Source organism: Furipterus horrens, unplaced genomic scaffold, assembly GCF_987537825.1.
Source record: "Furipterus horrens unplaced genomic scaffold, mFurHor1.1.pri manual_scaffold_8, whole genome shotgun sequence".
Classification (NCBI taxonomy): domain Eukaryota; kingdom Metazoa; phylum Chordata; class Mammalia; order Chiroptera; family Furipteridae; genus Furipterus; species Furipterus horrens.
The window spans coordinates 77,131,877-77,151,619 of record NW_028327178.1 but is presented as its reverse complement, the minus strand read 5'-3'; the positions used below and the strand labels follow the sequence as shown (position 1 = coordinate 77,151,619).

The window sequence follows — 19,743 nt, the reverse complement described above, 5'->3', positions numbered from 1 at the left end:
TCATACAAATATTGTGTCAACATATACCATACCCTACTAAAGATCTTGGCCAAGCAGTTTCAAGAAAAGAAAATACAGCTTTTACCAATTTTAGGAGCAGGCAACTGATCCCTTCCACTACTGACTTTTCCAGAGACTGAAACTATAATATAAGAGTAATAACTGCTCCTTAATTAGTTTCTAGGATAACCTGAAAATAAATATAAAGATAACTGCTTGAATAAACCTAATAAAGCATGCAATTTGAACTATACATATAGTAATATATAGCATCTTACATTCAAAAGTAGTTATTTTCCTATCTTCTCTCAGATCCTAATAATGCAAAAACATATATTTAGATGCTGTTCTGATTTAGAAACTAACCAAATGGACTTTACCTTATTCACTTCTTGATAGACTTTTATTAAAAATTCTATTATGTAGTCTGGTTCAGTAATGTTGCAAGATGAAATGTTAGATACAGCTTTGAAAATTATTCTAGGTACATATACTAATCTCATGCTCTCTTTTTTTGTAGACAAAGGATAAGGTAATAGAACAATGATTACTTGAATTGTTCTCAAGTGTACTAAAAGAGATTGTCAATGTATGTACATTACATTTACTTCTCCAGGCATTTTTAAAAAATCATCTCATATTCTAAATGTTAATATTTATTGATGCTACATTCAAATTCTCAGTAGAAGGAAAGAAAGAACAACACAAGAACAAGTAAAGCAGAGTTGTTTGGGGATATGTAATAACAAAAATAAAATATGAGCACAATAATTTTAAACTTTTTGAAAAATAACTATTAAGAAATCAGAAAACTCAACATTTTATTAAAAGAATTGCATTATAACAGATATTAATAGAACACTTTTAATACTTTCATAAATATGTCAGCTGGCATTGATTTATTTTTTAATTGCTTGGAAATTATGTTTATCTGGAAATAAATTATGTGGTTTACTCACTATAATCTGCCACTTTCTTGTAATGATATAGGGCAACTTCACAATTCTGTAGAACATTGATTCCTGACAAATGTCTGTACCCCTAAAACACAGGCATATATATGCTTAATATTCTGACAATGCTGTATTTATAATACAACTATTTGGGCCCAAGAATATTTAATTTACAAACCAATATCATCTGGGACATCATGCTTCCTCCAGCACTTCCAAAGGTGTAATATATCAGTGCCTAAAGTTAAAAAATATATATATATATGAAATTAAATTTAAAACTCAAACTTGTCATTGCCTTTTTATTCCTAACACAGAAATTAACCTTTAAGTACTCAAAAATAAATTCCTAATTTTATTGTCTTCCTCTGTAAAGACAGTTGACATTTTGTGGAGGGTCTTAGTGATCTCTGCAGCTTATTAAAAGGGCATTGTACATGACATTTTATTTAATCACCACAAAATCCCTATGTAGTAGGTATCCTTAATGAAGAAATTAGAATATGGGACATTAAGACCGTTACAGTGTTTTGATCCTAAACTTCTCTGACTATTTAGCTGGTGCTTTTAATCACTGCACTACAGTCATCTCCTATACCTAAAGAGTAGACTCTCTATTCAATGTCCCTTTAAAATATCAGTTCTGTTTCAGAAAAAATAGAATGACCTTACCTTGGCTTGATTATATTCCATTCCTATTCCATAAGAAGACAAAAAACCTAATGCCTAAAGCCAAAAAGAAAAGTTCAATAAATATACTTATTTCACAATTATTCTTATCTACATTGGTAAGGGATATTTTTAATATCTGCTTCATAATAATTAGCATTGTTGACTTATTTTTTAAACCATAATAAAGTGCCTATATATAAATGGCCAATAAGCACATGAAAAGAACATCACTAACCATTAGAGAAGTACAAATCAAAAATATAATCAGATATCACTTTATACCCATGAGGATGACTACGTTAGAAACAAACGAGCAAAACTAGAAAATAGGAAGTGTTGTATGAAGATATTTTATGGGAATGTAAAAACAGTGCAGCCACTGTAGAAAACAACATGATGATTCCTCAAAAAAGTAAATAGAATTACAATATGATCCTGCAATTCTACTTTTAGATAATTGAAAAGAGGATCTCAAAGAGATAGTTGTACACCCATCTTCATAGAGCATTATTCACAATAGCTAAAGTTGTGAACAACCCAAGAGTCTATCATCAATGATGAATGGATAAAAAAATGTGACATGCAATTATATTGATCACTATAGCTTAAAGTATATATTTTAAAAAATATACATTTATTGATTTTAGAGAGAAACATCGATGTGAGAGAGAAACATGGATTGGTTGCCTCTCACGCACTCCAATTGGGGGATCAAACTCACAACCTACGTATGTGTTCTGACCAAGAATCAAACCCACAATCTTTTGGTGTATGTCTAGGGCTAAAGTGTATCCTGATATATCATGAGGCAAGTTTCCTCTCATTATACTCCCCAATTTGTCTACTGTTCTTAGCCATTGTAGACAAATTTTAGTGTATGTATTCCAAGTGTCACAAAACTTTCATAAAATAAATGTTTTTAATTTTTTTCTGAGATATTTTGGATATTTTCTTCTGCCAATACTTACAGGTGGACATGCCATAACTTCATAGCATAGCCATTCCCCTAGTGTTAGACATTTAGGGCATTTATATTTTTGAACTCTTACTAAAAACATTGTAATTTTTGTACATTCACAGATGTATCTGTTTTTAGAACAAATAACTGAAAATGGAATTGCTGTGTCAAAGTGAATAGGCAGTGAAAATGTTAATAGGTACTGCTGAATTACCTACCAAAATATTATACAAATTTATGCAATTACCAAAAGTAGGTGAATTACTCATTCCCCCATATTCTCACCAACACTGGATATCTTTGATCTTCAATATTTTAGTTTTACTGATCTAATAAATAAAAAGTCTTCTTTAGATTAGGATTTTCCAAATTATTGGTGAGATTGAGTTTCTTATTTACTAGCTATTTAATTTCTTCTGTCCTTTTGTCATTTGCACGTTCATGTCCTTTGCTCATTACTATGAGGTTTATTTATCTTGTTGTGTAAGAGCTCCATATAAACTATATGTATTAGTCATTTGTCTGTTAGAGATCTTTGTGAATATTCCTTCCTAGTTTACTATTTGTCTTTCATCACTGATTACACTACTATTTCATTATACAGAAGTTTTAAAAGTTTTAAAAGTAAGATTTCTCAAGTTTTCCTTAAAGAACAAAGCAAATATCAATAATAAATCCTCGGAGTGACTTTTCTGGAATCTGCCCATGCCATCTGTTCTATGTTTATGTCAGTGAAACTGAATATAACATGTCTTTATATTGCCTTCTCAGATTATGTGTTTCTAAGCCACTGTTGTATATTAGGACAAAAATAATGCTTACTTGAATACTGGGTGCCAATACCAGCGTTTTAGCTTTTTAGCTTGGTTAGTCATTGGAGGGAGACAATGAAGTGAAAGGTGGACAAAAATGCCTTACTGTATCAAAAATGAAATTAAATGGCCCAAATCCAGAGCACTGACAACAGCAAATGCTGGTGAGGATGCAGAGCAACAGGAACTCTCATTTATTGCTGGTGAGAATGCAAAACTGTATAGTCACTTTGGAAGACAGTTTGGAAGTTTCTCACAAAACTAAACATATTCTTACCATATGATCTATCGATCACATTCCTTGGTATTTGCCCAAATGAGATAAGACTCATGTCCATGCAAAAACCTGCACATGGATGTTCATGACAGCTTTATTCATAATTACCAAAACTTGGAATCAACCCAGATGTTTTCAGTAGCTGAATGAGTAAATGAACTGATACATCTAGAAAATGGAATATTATCCAGTGCTAAAGAGAAGTGAGCTATTGAGCCATGAAAAGACATGGAAGAAACTTAAATGAATATTATCAAGTAAAAGAAACCAATCTGAAAAGGCTACATTCTTCATAATTTCAGCTATATGACATTCTGGAAAAGGCAAAACTGCAGACAGTAAAAAGATCAGTCAGTGGTTGCCAGGGGATAGGGGAGGGAAGAATGAATAGATGCAGTACAGAAGATTTTGAAGGGTAGTGGGAAGTAGATGTATGATGTTATAATGGTGGACACATGCCATTATATGTTTGTCCAAACCAATAAAATGTGCAATACCAAGAGTAAATTATTTTAAATGAAATTAAATTCTCTTAGTGAGAAATACTGTGGCAGGGATTGCTGGTTGAATCCAGGGATCCCTTTCCTTCTAGAGTAAAAGAACTCTTGATTTACAGCTGAGGATGTGGTAACCAAAACAGACTGAAAGGGTGAACCATAAGGATGTAAAGGTGTTGTAGATCAAATAATAGCAATGTCATGGTTTAACTTACTGTGTTCTTTAGCCTCCTTAGCAGTCAGATGTGGCCATGTGATTAAGTTATAACCAATAGACATGAGTGACAGTGATGTGAGCAACTTCTAGGTCATGCTATTAAAGGTATGCCTTTCCTTTTCCCTCTTTCTCTTCCTACTAACTGGAATGCTGACATGATGGTGAGCCAAATTGAACAATGCAGAAAATGGCAACATCCTAAAGATGGTAAACCCACAAAGTAGAAAGAGTTCCTGGGTCTGCTGCATGGGCAACAGCAGACCCTCCATATCACCCTGCCCAGGCTCTGTAGCTTCAGCGTCATTGCAAGATGTCGATTCAACACGGGAGGAGACAGATACGATGTCACTCCCGAGTCGGACTGCACAGCCATTCTCGGCGGTGCAGATAGACTCTTGGGAAGCTACACCATCGTCTCTCGAGACGGACGGCTGCCGACGAGAAAGAGTTCCTGATAACTTTACTGAGCAGAGCCACCTTCCTCACTCAAATTTAACAGTAGGGAAAATTACAGTTCTGTTTTGTGTGAGTCACATTATTTTGGGTCTTGGCCATACCCAGCTAAACCTATATCCTGACTCTGTGGTTATCAAAGTATAGTTTATGGTTTACTTGGAACATCAAAACATTTCAGCAGGTCTTCAAGGTTAAAACTATTTTTATGATACTTCAAAAATATTATTTGTGCTTCTCCTCATGTTGACTTTAGTATTGATGTTGAAGAGCAGTGGTAAATAAAACTGTTGGCATGTGAGCATGAACCAAGGAAGTGCTGCAAACTTCCATTTATGATACACAGTTATTATATTCTTCATACACTATATATCACAGGAAAAGTAAATATGCTAGTTTAATTTAAGATGTGGATTTTTCCCTGGTTGGTGGCTCAGTTGGTTGGAGCATTGTTCCAAACATCAAGAGGTTGTGGGTTCGATTTGCAGTCAGGATATGTACAGGAAGCAACTGATTAATGTTTCTTTCTCCCTCTCTCTCTAAAAATCAATAAAAAATCCTCAGGTAAGGACTAAAAAAACATGGATTTTTATTATATGTCAGTCTTTGGTTACATAAAAAGTACATATAAGCTAAACAAATTAAGTTTTTTCAAAATTCTTCCCATTCAGAGTCCAACTGAATTAGTTTGAAACTTAGGAAATTTAGTTGGTAACTCTTTTGTTCAACCCGATATCATTCTCTGTACCATTAAGAATATTAACAGTGCAACATTTCTTAAGGGAGTGGTTCTCAATTACCTCCAGTATTTCTTCCAAACTACTGACTCATTCTGCAACTTCTAATGTTGATGGAAAGTTTGTTAAGTTAATAGTGCTGCCTTAGAACTTAGTTGCCTTAAATGTATAGTAATTTGGTACTCAATAAATCAATTCTTTTTTAGCAACACTCTCTGCCTTTTAAACAATTGAGGGTACTGGCAGTATCACAGGAAATATTTTGTAGAGCATATATGGCTGTCCAGCCACTATGCTGTACACCTGAAACTAATGTAAAAAAAATTGTATGTAAATGGTAATTGAAAAAATATATTTAAAAATGTGCAAAAAAAAAAAAAATGCATCAAAGATCTGATGCCACCAGGGGCAGATCCAGGAAGTGCAGATCATTCTAAGAAGCACCAACAAACAATAGGAGTCACAAAAATGGGGAGACAGAGAAACAACCCCCCATCGAAAGGAAAGGTAGAATCCCCAGAAAGAGTACTAAATGAAATAGAGGGGAGCCAACTATCAGATATGGAATTGAACGCATGGATTATGGAGAAGCTCAATGAGCTCAGCGGAAACTACAAAGAACTCCAGAAAAACTACAGTGAACTCCAGAAGAACTATAAGGAACTTACTGAGAATTATACCAGCATCAAAAAGGACATGGAAGCTATCAATAAGAGCCAGGAGGAAATGAAGAATACGATCTCTGAATTGAAGAACGCAATAGAAGGAATTAAAAACAGGCTAGAGGAAGCAGAAGATCGGATCAGCGAGCTGGAGGACAATGTAGACAAAAACTCACAGACAGTGCAACAAAATGAAAAAAGACTGAACAAGACTGAAGAGGCTCTAAGACAGCTGCAGGACAACATGAAACATAATAATATCCATATCATAGGAATTCCAGAAGGAGAAGAAGAAGAGCAAGGGATAGAAAACCTCTTTGAAAAACTAATGACAGAAAACTTCCCTAACATGAGGAGAGAAAGAATCATGCAAGTCCAGGAAGCACAGAGGGTCCCAATGAAGATGAACCCCAACAGGCCCACTTCAAGACACATCATAATTAAAATGCCAACATTCAAAGACAAAGAGAGAATCCTAAAAGCAGCAAGAGAGAAACAACTAATAACATACAAGGGAGCTCCAATAAGCCTATCATCAGATTTCTCAGCAGAAACACTACAAGCCAGAAGGGAATGGCAAAAAATATTCCAAGCAATGAAAAACAAAGACCTACAACCAAGAATACTCTACCCAGCAAGGCTCTCATTCAAAATGGAAGGTGAAATAAGGAGTTTCGAAGACAAAAGGAGGCTAAAAGAATACATCTCCACCAAACCAGCATTGCAAGAGATGCTAACGGGTCTGCTTTAAGAAGATGAAGAAACAGAGAGAGACAGAGAGGACACGAGTACAAAGGGGGAAAATGACAATGAATAAGTACTGAAAGAAAGAAGGAACTTCTACCATTTGCAACAACATGATTGGAACTAGAGAGAATTATGCTTAGCGAAATAAGCCAGGCAACAAAAGAAAATTACCTTATGCTATCACCTGTTACAGGAAACTAATGAACAACACAAACAAATGAGCAAAATTGAACCAGAGGTATGTAAACAAGGAATAAACTAACAGTAACAAAGGGGGAGATGGGAGGGAGAGAAGGGGTAAGAAGGGGAAGGGTCTAGTCAAAGAACATGTATAAATGACCCATGGACATGGACAACTGGGTGGAGACTGAATGTGGAAGAAGGGGGGGCAGGGTGCAGGGAAGCAAGAGGGGGAAAAAAGTGAGACAACTGTAATGGAAAAACAAACAAACAGAAAATTTTTTAGTGGGGGGAAAAAATAAAAATATAAAGAATAGAAATGCAAGTTCAGTGAATATTAGAAGGACAAGGATTTTCCTTTACACTGTATATTTTTCTCCCTATCTGATCCCTCCAGAATTTGGCATTCTAAAGAAGTAAGTAATGACCTAACTTTCTTTGCATAAAACTAATAAGACCAGTTGTTAATAGAGGTTTGTTTTTTTTTTTTCTTTTTTAACTAAGACTTTGAATGGAATGTCATGCCTAAAGGAGACATGCTTGGGCTTTGGTTGTTACCAAAAAGCCCTGAGCAACTGGGACTGACTTTCAAAGGTAATAAAAGTCCACGAGATAAAAGGCCTGGTACCTTGGATGGATGAGCGGTCCATAGCAATTTTTCCAGGGAAGGAATGAAGGTTGTTTTCCTGAAAGATGGCTAGAAGGGACCTTAAGGAACAATGGAAAACCAGGAGGACCTGGAAAAGACAAGTGTTTACAGGCAAGGCTGAATGCCAGGTATGTGGATCTTCTTCTGTGCCTTGAAGGGGAGACTGAAGGTCACCCTAAATGTTCCTTGCGTAAGTTCCAGCAAAGCAGAACTAAAGATCATAAGTGATCATTTGCTGCTCTTGTTGTGTTTATGCAAATGAACAGGATAAATTAAAAATGGACTTAATGCAGTCCCTTTAATGACAAGGAGGGTAATCTTAGGGAGAAAAATCATGATTCAAAGAAGATCACAATGCCCAGTGGTAGACTATAAAGTAGTGCAACTAACCGTCCTTAAAGTTTCTTTTCATTTAAAATTTGTTTTCATTTGAAAGTTAAACTATGTCTGTGGCATTATCAAAGATGTTTAATTTATAGGCAAGAAGAATGTCAAATGCCTTGCAACTGGATGTCTTTCCGATAAGACAGTCCTACAGATTTAGAGACTTGTATGTGGGTTATGTTACATTAATTAACATGTGTTTTCTGTTTTCAAAGGGCATAAGCCTACGATCTCATTATCTGAGTGATTGTCTGTACGTATGGGCCTCACTTAATCCCGTTTGCATTGCTGCCTCCTGACACTCAATGGTTTGGCTGAACTAAGTGGCTGGGTTGGTGAAGAATGGGGCGGTCTGTGGGCTTCACTTTAAAACTGGTTTCTCTTTTCTATCCTAATGGCTTGGACAGAAAGAGCCCAGAGGCCTGAGAGGGGGGAAACCTAAAATATTTCCCTCAGTCCAAACTAAGTATAATGGGCAAAAGGGTTTTGGACAGGTGAGATGTACCTGGCATACCTTCCTCCAAAGAAGCCCTTCTTTTCCCTAATGTGGGACATTGAAAAATTAATACCTGTCTTTTGTCATCTAGTGGTTATGGATTGAATGATGTCCTTTACCCTGTTGCCCCCAGAATACAACAAGGATGCCAGCCTGTTAAACCAAGCATGCCGTTGTCCAGAGACAGCCAACCAACCTGGAGTCTGCACGATCCTTCGCCTTGTGGGAAGGCCACCCTCCCCTCCACACCCCTACTCTTATTAGGGATCTCTTGACCCACGGGTAGGTAGGACGACGACCATGTCCAGCTTGAAGCAGCTAGAGGAGCTCGAGACCTTCGTCCATTGTCCTTTATAAGATTGTAAAGGGCCTTAAGTCTGAGAGGGAGGGATTGTTATTTTTTATTGTTAAAATATTTAACTAACTAATTATTTTTTAAAAAGAAGAAGAAGAATATATGAAAGGGTGAGGCAGGAGAGCTTGTATGTACGACCCATGGGCATGGACTTGGAGAGGGGATTGTTGGGGAGGGGTGTGCTGGGCGGAGGGGAGCAAAGGGGAAAAAATTGGAACTATTGTAACAATATAATCAATAAAATATACTTAAAAAATAAATAAAAATAAAAATCATCATCAAAAACAAATGCATCAAGGAGTAAAATAATCTGATTGGATGAGCCTATGTCATGTGACTGCCAACCCTAGATTCAGAAAGGAGGGAGAAGCCCTTTAGTTCATTTTACCAAGAGAACTAAGAAGGCAAGGAAGGACATTTCACAAAGAGAACTGAGGGAGACAAAAAGGAAAACACATACACTATATCTACATACAAAATTAAGGCTATATCAGAAAGTATCTTAAACAAAATTAAAAAGCTAAAATTTAGAAAAATAATTTTCTAAAAATCACACAAAGAAAAATGTTAATTTAGTTTTAAAATATAAATGACACCACTTTCTTTGACTAGATGGAATGAAACAAAAAATCAATGACAAGAAGATAGCTTAAAATTTAGTTTCTTATTAATTCCAAGTCTCCTAATTTTTAGCAAATAGCAAAGATAAAATAGAAACTAAAACAACATATTAAAAACTCAATGATGGTGATAACATTATATATAAAAGTTATAGAATACAACTAAAGTCATATGCATTAAATGTTTTAATAACAAGTAGCTTAAGCTTATATTTCAAAAAGCTAAAGGAAAAAACAGAAATAAAATAAAAGCAGAAAAGGAAACAGTATTTTAATAGCATTTTCAGCTAATTGTATAGTTTTCTTTGGTTCCATGACAAAACTTAACAGTGATTGATAACTTTGTAAAGGTTAGTTTAAATATAAAATCTGAAATTATATCAATGAACTTTTTCTACTCTCTTACATTAAAATTGACTTGCCTATCTTGCATTTTGAATGGAATTTTTTTACCCATACATGATTTTATAGTATCATGTATTGGTTATTTAGAAAATATTCACTGAGTTATGCAAATCTTGAGAAAGTGATCTAGAGAATCTAAATCATATCTATAGATAATGTATGAAAATTTTAAATTAATAGCAAGTAGAAGTAGACTTGCAGGAGTCATAACAGTGGTAACTCTCAGGAGAGAAAAATTGAGGTATCAAACAGGTGCCCTTAAACAGCAATTTAAATGGGAATAAAACAAAAATTTTAATGAGAAAACATTGGTTTATACTTTAATTAACAACATTTATATACTTTAATACCATTGTATAGCTTATATTTAAAAAGCATATAACTTATAGTCAATGGGGTCTTATAATGAATAAAATATAAAGTTATCATCTTTAGTACAATTTCCCCATTTTTTAGTTCATCAACCCCATACAACAGCTTGCTTAATACAAATTTTTCTTAATGAACTCATGCTACTTGACAATAATACAGCTTCATTTTAAAGGGTTTTGTTTTTTCATTTAGTTCATGAGAACATCATGCAAGACTTTGTTAGCTGTGCCTCTAAAATCAAGAGACAGAAGATCTGGTAATTCAATCAAAACACATCCTGAATGTGCTTGTAAATTTTCATTATAATTTCAAGGACAAAGAACTATGCTACTTTTTAAACTAGGGAACTGACTACAGAGTTCAGTCTCCAAAGCATTATAGCTCTAACATGTGGCTTATAAGTATAATTTGTACAATCTACTTAATCCATAAAATGAAAATAAATGTTTTCTATGATTCAACCAATTCCTCCCAGTCTCCAAGCTTCCCTTCTTAGAAGCATTGACTATAAAGGCTGTTATTAGTAATGGAAAGCATCTAGGTTCCTGGTATTGCTCTAACACTTGTAAATTTGTATTTAAAATGGTTAAATTTGCTCCTTTTAAGAATCTCTAGACTACTGGCCAAGAGGGAGGCCTAGACAGACATGCTGCATATTCCTACACAACTAAGAAGGAATACAACTACCTCAAAACTAGACACAACCAGAAGTTCCAGAAAATCGAGCTGCATGGAAATTCAACAAACAAAGATATAAAAGACAGACATGCTGCATATTCCTACACAACTAAGAAGGAATACAACTACCTCAAAACTAGACACAACCAGAAGTTCCAGAAAATCGAGCTGCATGGAAATTCAACAAACAAAGATATAAAAAAGAAATGCTCATCCACACAGATAGGAGGGGCGGAACCAGGATGGGAAAGATGTGGCATGGTGGCAGCAGCAGTGGTGGCAGTGGCAGGCCTGCGGAAAGCACAGTCACATGTTTTAAAATGTAGGGAGAAAAACGTGGGGAGCGCTCCCACCATGAGACAAGACTGTGCAGCTCATAGTACTAGTGCCAGGAAAAATAAAGTCTTATTGCTTCTGACTGTGCAAACCAGTGGGGGTTGGGGCAGAGAAAGAAACTGCCAGTCTCTCAGTAGAGTCCACTTGTTTAGGGCCCCCATGGTCCTAGAAGGTCTACAGACCCACCCACTCTGGGAACAATGGCCAGGGAAACAGCTTGAGAGGGGCCAGTCCCATACGGAAGTGGGAGAGGTGCCTTGAAAAGGGGCAAGTGCTGAACAAGAGCATTATTCCCTCTCATACTCCTTCCCCACCAGAACACGGTGAAACGAACACGTTGCCTATACTGATGAAAACCTAAGGCTCTGCCCCTTACAAAGTAACAGTGTGACAGTGTGACAGCTCTACCTGAGACACAGAGGCAAACAAACACAGGAGCCTGTCAAGATGAGGAAACAGAGAAGTATGGCCCAAAAGAGGGAATGGATCAAGGTCCCAGTGGGAGAACTAAGCAATGAGCAGATAGCCAACCTAACAAACGAGGAGATAACCAACCTAAGAGATGTGGAGTTCAAAACAGTGGTGATGAAGATGCTCACAGGCTTGATAAATATTCTTAAGTATGGCATATGGAGGAAATGAAGGCTATGCTAAATGAAATGAAGGAAAAGCCACACAAAACCAATGGTGAAGGGAAGGAACTAAGGTTCATATCAATGAATTGGAACATAAGGAATTAAAAAACAGTCAACCAGCACAGAATGAGGAAGCAAGAATTGAAGAAAATGAGGAGAGGTGTAGGAAATTCTGGGAAAACATTAAACATACCAATATCCAAATCATAGGGATGCCAGAAGGAGAAGAAGAGCAAGAAACTGAAAGTTTATTTGAAAAAATAATGAAGGAAACCTCCCCAAATTTGGCAAGGGAAATAGACATATAAGTCCAGAAAGCACAGAGAGTCCCAAACAAGCTATACCCAAAGAAGACCACACCAAGACACATCATCATTAAAATGCCAAAGGTGAAAGATTAAGAGACAATCTTAAAAGCAGCAAGAGAAAAGCAGAGAGTTAACTACAAAAGGATGCCAATAAGACTCTCAGCTGATTTCTCAAAAAAAAAAAAAAAAAAAAAAAAAAAAAAAAAAAAAAAAACTTTGCAGGCAAGAAGGGACTGGCAAGAAGTATTCAATGTAATGAAAAGCAAGGACCTACAACCAAGATTACTCTATCCAGCAAAGCTGTCATTTAGAATGGAAGGGTAGACAAAGTTCTTCCCAGACAAGGTAAAGTTAAAGGAGTTCATCATCACCAAGCTATTATTATATGAAATGTTAAAGAGAGTTATTTAAGAAAGAGAAGATCAAAACTATGAACATTAAAATAACAAACTCACAATTATCAACAATTAAGTCTAAAAAATAAAAATAAAAACAAAAACAAACTAAGTAAACCAAAACAGGAATAGAATCATAGGTATGGGTATCATTTGGAGGGTTATCAGCTAGGAGGGAGAAGGGGGAGAAATGGGGAAATAGTGCAGGGATTAAGAAACATATTGGTTGGTACGAAATAGACAGGGGGAAGTTAAGAATGATATAGGAAAGGATGAAGCCAAAGAAGTTTTATGAACAACCCATGGACATTAACTAAGGGGGGGAGGTGAGATTGCTGGAGGGAAGGGGGGTACTGGTAGAGGAGAGCAAAGGGAAAAAAACTGGGACTACTGTAACAACATAATCAATAAAATATACTTAGAAAGAAAGAATCTCTCTAGCCAATATTACATTCTTGCAATGTTAGCAATATTTGATTCTGTTCAACTTAGAATCTGATTTACTTAAGTACAAACTTTGATAGTAAACAAATATACTGACTTTTATAAGAGAAAATTAAGATACTGCACTGGTTGACTGCTTTTTTCTTCCTTATGTTCCAAATCATCGATTTGAATGCTGGTTTTCTTTCCTTTACCATTAATTTTATGTGGATTTTCCTTTGTTTCACTTAGCATAGCCTTCACTTCTCTTACGTGTTTGCCATGTTCAAGTGTATCTGTCAAGCCTGTGATCATCTTTATCACCAGTGTTTGGAATTCTGTGTCTGTTAGATTGGCTATCTCATCGTCACTCAGTTCTCCCAGTGGAACCATGATCTGCTCCCTCCTTTGGGCCATACTTCTCTGATTCCTCATCCTGATAGGCTTCTGTGTTAGTTTGCCTCTGCAACCCAGGCAGAGCTGTTGCTCCTGTTACGTTGTAAGGGGAGGGGCCTTAGGGATTCTTCAGTACAGGGCGACCTGTTTCACCACGTTGTGGCATTGTATGGGGGGAGGAGTCTGAGAGGGAACAATTCTGCTTTCCCAGCACTCTCCCCATTTCCAGGCACTTCTCTCACTTCTGTATGGGGCTGGTGCCTCTCTAGCTGTCGCCCTGGCTGTCATTTGCAGAGTGGGTGGGTCTGCGTACGTTCTAGGAATATGGTGGCCCTTTAAACAAGCAGATCCTGAGAGACCAGAAGTTTCTGCCTCTGCCCCAATCCCCACTGGTTTGCACAGGCAGAAGCAAGGAGGGGACTTCTGGCCAAGATGGAGGACTAGACTGACACGCTCCCTCTTTCTCCACAACTAAGAAGGAATACAACTACCCCAAAACCAGAAATAACCAGAAGTTCCAGAAAATAAAGCTACATGGAAGTCTAATGTATGATGTTATAAAGAAGTGGTGCTCATCCGGATGGGTAGGAGGGGCGAAGCCTGGATGGAGAGGTAAAGCTGTGCTGGCGACGTCAGCTGTGGCAATGGCATCAGTTGTGGCATCAGTTGCGGTGGGACAGCGGTAAGCACAGACACCTGTATTTAAGGGGAGGTGCAGACCAAACCCATCAGCTCGCGATTCCAGTTCTCAGACTGTGAGGGCCGGAGAACATGGGGACAAAGGAGGAGGCTCCCGGTCTCTCAGCAGAGAGTGAATGGCAGGATTCCACCTTGGACCCTGCCCCCACACAAAGTTCCACAGTGTGGTGAGAAGGGTTGCCCAGTTGTGACAAGTGCACTGGGCTCTGCCCCCTATAGCGTAGGAGGTGTGACAGTCCAGCCCAGGAAGCAAAGGTAAACACAAAACTGTCAGGATGGCACAGATCATGACAGAAATCCCAGTGACACAGCTGACCAGCCAGCAAATATCTAATCCAATGGCTCAGCACATAGAAAATCTTTCTGAGGCATAGTTCAGAGCTTTGGTTATATGAATGCTTACAGACCCATCAGAAGATCTTAAACAAGATGGGGAAGGAATGAAGGCTAGTCCTGCTGAAATGAATGAAAACACACACAAAACTAGTGGTGAGAAAAAAAAAATCAGGGATCAAATCAACAAATTGGAACATAGGGAAGGAACTAACAGTCAACCAGTGCAGAAAGAGGAAACAAAAAGTGAGGAAAATGAGGGGAGGCTCATAAATCTATGAGACAGCTATAAGCAGGCCAACATCCAAAACATAAGGTTGCCAGAAGGTGAAGAAGAACTATAAATTAAAAAATTATGTGAAAAAATAATGAAGCAGAACTCCCTTAACTTGGGGAAGGAAATAGACTTACAGGCCCAGGAAGCAGACAGTTCCCCCCAAAAAACTGGACCCAGGGAGAACCACACCAAGGCACATATTAATCAAAACGTCAAAAGTTAAGGATAAAGAGAGAATCTTAAAAGCAGCAAGAGAGAAGGACAGAATTACATACAAAGGGGTCCCAATAAGACTATCAGCTGATTTCTCAAAAGAAACTCTGCAGGCAAGAAGGGACTGGCAAGAAATATTCAGAGTAATGAAAATAAAAAATCTATAGCCATGATTACTCTTTCTAGCAAAGCTGTAATTCAGAATAGAAGGGCAGAGAAAGTGTTTTCAGGACAAAGTAAAACTGAAGAAGTTCATCAGATCCAAACCACTGTTATATGAAATGTTAAAGGGACTTGTTTAGGAGAAAGAGGATCAAAACTATGAACATTAAAATGAAAACTATATCACAACAACCAACAACAGAAGCTAGGGAATCAAAACAAAGGCAAATTAAGTAGGCAACGAGAGTGGGATAAAAATTATAGGTATGGGGAACATTATTGGGGGAGGTCAGCAAGGAGGGGGAAGGGGTGAAAGGGAGGGAGATAGTACAGGAATTAAGAAGCATAGTAGGAGGGAGTGGAGTAGATAGGAAGATGTTGAGAAGAACTATATGCACTACCAATGGTTATGGACTAAGGCGGGGGGACAACTGGAGGGAGAGGTGTCACTGGGTGAAGGGAACAACGGGAAAAGAAATTGGGACAACTGTAACAGCATAATCAATAAAGTGTATTAAAAAAAAAAGTAGCAATGAGGCCTGATTTTCCCCGGTGCTGGGGCCATGAGCTGCATGGTGTGGTGAGGAGCTTGGAACACTCCTTGGGTGTCCCTCCTGACTTTTGAAAATGTGTAACTGTGCTTTCCACTGGCCTGCTGCTGCCACTGCTGCCACCACCACACTGCGTCCTCTCCGCCCAAACTCCGCCCCTCTTTCCTGTCTGGATGAGTATTCTTTATATCTTTGGTTGTTGGACTTCCATGAAGTTTAATTTTCTGGAACTTCTGGTTGTTTCTAATTTTGAGGTAGTTTTATTCCTTCTTACTTGTGGAGGGAGACATAGCATGTCTGTCTATGCCTCCATCTTGCCCGGAAGTCCCATTAAGTCATTTTGAATGTGAGGGCCACAGAGTACACATGCTCACTCAACATTGTCTACTGCCCTCACTGACTAGTACAGTGAAGTCATCCGTGTTCATGCATGCGCATTCTAGTTCACTCCCCTTGGCTGCCAGGTCAAACTGATGTTGAGCAAACTATTCTTCTTATATTAACAATGGTTGGACTTTGTCAGGACAGAAAACACACACACACACACACACACACACACACACACACACACACACGCACACACACACTCCTTAAAGCATAGCAGGCACTAGAGGAAGACAAATGGTGTTATGGGTTCTCATGTAATAAATATGCTGGTTATAGTCAGTGCTATTCTATTTCTTTATACTTGGGCATTGTCACCAACAACTTTACAGTAATTAGGTTTTGGTATTTGATCTTTTTCTGAGATAAAGGCTGAGATGAAATGGGGTGGATTATAGGATGATTACATTTTAATCCAGAAAAAAATGCTGTGAGTAAAAGAGAATACACATAATAATGATGACATAAATGACACTTTCAGTAGGTTTTAAATGTCAGGCTCTCCAAATTAAATTTGTTTATAAGACTTGATTCTAATTTCAGCCATTGTGCCATGCTTTTTAAGAAATTTTTACAGTAGCTGGGATTTGAGTGGAAAGAGTTAAGCAGAGAGAATATTTAATTATATTTCAAAACAAATTACTCAGGTTCCATGATAAGCTTTTTAAAATCAAACATTCCTCCTTTTACTTGTTATATAAAACATTATTATTAATAGAGAAAAAAGATTAAGCAAGTTTTCATTAATTGTTGTACAAGGTTTGAAAGTGTCTGAGATCATTACTTTTAGCTCAAATTGCATACCACACAGAAGTGTGAATCAACTCTAATGAACGGCTAAGATCCTATCTGTACTCTCTCTGCAAGGAGAGCATTAATGTCAAGGTGAAATGCTCTACACAGGTAATTCTAGAATTATCAATGTTATTATTAGATCGATACTATATTTTCAGTAGTAGTACATAACTATAGTCCCTCTACAAAACACTTTTCTAATTTAAATCTGAAATAAATAAAGAATATGTGGCATCTGCCATTGTGAGAGAATATTCTAGAATCACAAAGCTTGGTAAAATCCTTCTCATTATATATCAGTTATAGTTATTTTTACGTAATAAAATGAATTTTCTAATAATTTATAATAAAACTACTTTGAAATATGTAACCAAAAGAGTACATTCATTTAAATTAAATAACTTTTTCTGGTAGCTCAGTAATACATACCCATGAATAGAAAACTTAGGGGAAAAAAAAGTAGAAGTATTTTTACATCACTGTGGTGATTGCTGGGGGATGGGGGTGGGGGAAAGATGGGTGAGTAGAGGAGAAAGAAGGCATAGGGAATACATGGTAATGTAAAAAATACAATTAAAAATAAACAGGTAAATAGAGGGAGGTATAGTAAAAAGTATAAATAAATAAATAGCTACAAATAATACCACCACTTAGAGACTACAATGATTATTTTTTTTTCATTTTTCTTGAGATTTAATCTGAAATCTAGATTTATTTTCACACATTTCTGGCTTTTGTGATGTATATTGGATTGGCCAAAAAGTTCCTTTGGGTTTTTCCATAAGATGCCGCTAGAAGCACTTAATTGTCTTTAACTTAATTAGAAACAATTTTTTTTAGATTGCACTGTGACAGGTGTCATATCAGTGTGCATTTATTTTTATTTTATTTTTTAATTTTTTTATTTTGGTTTTTCAATTACAGTTGTCCCCTTTCCCCCCAATTTCTCTCCCCCACCCAACCCACCCCCTCTCCCACAATCATATCCCTCCCCGTTGTCCATGTCCATGAGTCTTTCATACAGGCTCTTTAATTAAACCCTTCCCTTACTTATCCCCCTTCTCTCCCTCTCCCCTCCCCCCTATTGACTGCTATTCTGCTCTTTGTTCTATTTAGTTCCTTTGTTTGTGTTGTTCTTTAGTTTCCTGTATTAGGTGATATCATATGGTATTTTTCTTTCTTTGCCTGGCTTATTTCACTAAGCATAATTCTCTCTAGTTCCATCCATGTTGTTGCAAATGGCAGGAGTTCTTTCTTTCTGCTACATAGTATTCCATTGTGTAAATGTACCACAGTTTTTTGATCCACTCATCTACAGATGGGCACTTAGGTTGTTTCCAGCACTTAGCTATTGTAAACAGTGCTGCAATGAACATAGGGGTGCATAAGTTCTTTTGAATTGGGGTTTCAAGATTCTTCGGGTATAATCCTAGTAGTGGAGTCATTGGTTCAAAAGGCAGTTCCATTTTTAATCTTTTGAGGTAATTCCATACTGTTCTCCATAGTGGCTGCACCAGTCTGCATTCCCACCAACAGTGCAGTAGGGTTCCCGTTTCTCCACATCCTTGCCAGCACTTGTTGCTTGTTGATTTGTTGATGATGGTCATTCTGACAGGTGTAAAGTGGTATCTCATTGTGATTTTTATTTGCATCTCTCTGATGGCCAATGTTGTTGAGCATTTTTTCATGTGTTTATGGACCTTCTGTATGTCCTCTTTCGGAGAAGTGTTTGTTCAGGTCCCTTGCCCATTTTTTAATTGGGTTGTTTGTTTTCTTGATGTTGAGTCGTATCAGCTCTTTATATATTTTGGAAATCAGTCCCCTGTCTGTGATGTCATTGGCAAATATGTTTTTCCATATGGTTGGTTTCCTTTTCATCTTGCTGATGTTTTCTTTTGCTGAGCAGAAACTCTTCAGTTTGATGTAATCCCATTTATTTATTTTTTCCTTTATTTCTCTTGCTTTAGGAGATGTATCCGTGAAGAGATTGTTACGTGAGATATCTGATATTTTCTTGCCTATGTTTTCCTCTAGGACTTTTATGGTATCACGGCTTACATTTAAGTCTTTGATCCATCTTGAGTTTATTCTCGTGTGTGGTGTAAGTTGGTGGTCTAGTTTCATTTTTTTGCACGTCCCTATCCAGTTCTCCCAGCACCATTTGTTAAAGAGGCTCTTCTCACTCCATTTTATGTTCCTTCCTCCTTTATCAAATATTAGTTGACCATAGAGGCCTGGGTTTATTTCTGGGCTCTCTGTTCTGTTCCACTGATCTATATGTCTGTTCTTATGCCAGTACCATACTGTTTTGATTACAGTGGCTTTGTAGTATTGTTTGATATCTGGTGTTGTGATTCCTCCTGCTGTGTTCTTCTGTCTCAAGATTGCTTTTGCTATTCGGGGTCTTTTTTGGTTCCATATGAATTTATGGAGTATTTGTTCTAGGTCTGTGAAATATGTCATTGGTATTTTAATAGGGATTGCATTGAATCTGTAAATTGCTTTGGGTAGTATGGCCATTTTGATGATGTTGATTCTTCCCATCCAAGAACATGGTATTTGCTTCCATTTATTTGCTTCTTCCTTAATTTCTTTCTTCAATGTTATGTAATTTTCAGAGTACAGGTCTTTTATCTCTTTGGTTAAGTTTACTCCTAGGTACTTTATTTTTCTTGTTGCTATAGTAAATGGTATTTTCTTTTTTGTCTCTGT

General features: G+C 37.0%; 1 protein-coding gene across 3 annotated transcripts in view; it reads right to left on the bottom strand.

Moving 5' to 3' along the window:
• The window catches only part of SEL1L2 (SEL1L2 adaptor subunit of SYVN1 ubiquitin ligase), a 70,055-nt gene that overhangs the window by 31,685 nt on the left and 18,627 nt on the right, over positions 1-19,743 (bottom strand). For all 3 annotated transcript variants that reach the window (XM_090285201.1, XM_090285203.1, XM_090285202.1), the window contains exons 3-5: positions 1,626-1,679; positions 1,132-1,191; positions 960-1,041 (exon numbers count right to left, since the gene is read on the bottom strand). In XM_090285201.1, the coding sequence (XP_090141327.1) occupies positions 960-1,041; positions 1,132-1,191; positions 1,626-1,679 (196 nt within the window). The remainder of the gene's footprint in view (positions 1-959; positions 1,042-1,131; positions 1,192-1,625; positions 1,680-19,743) is intronic.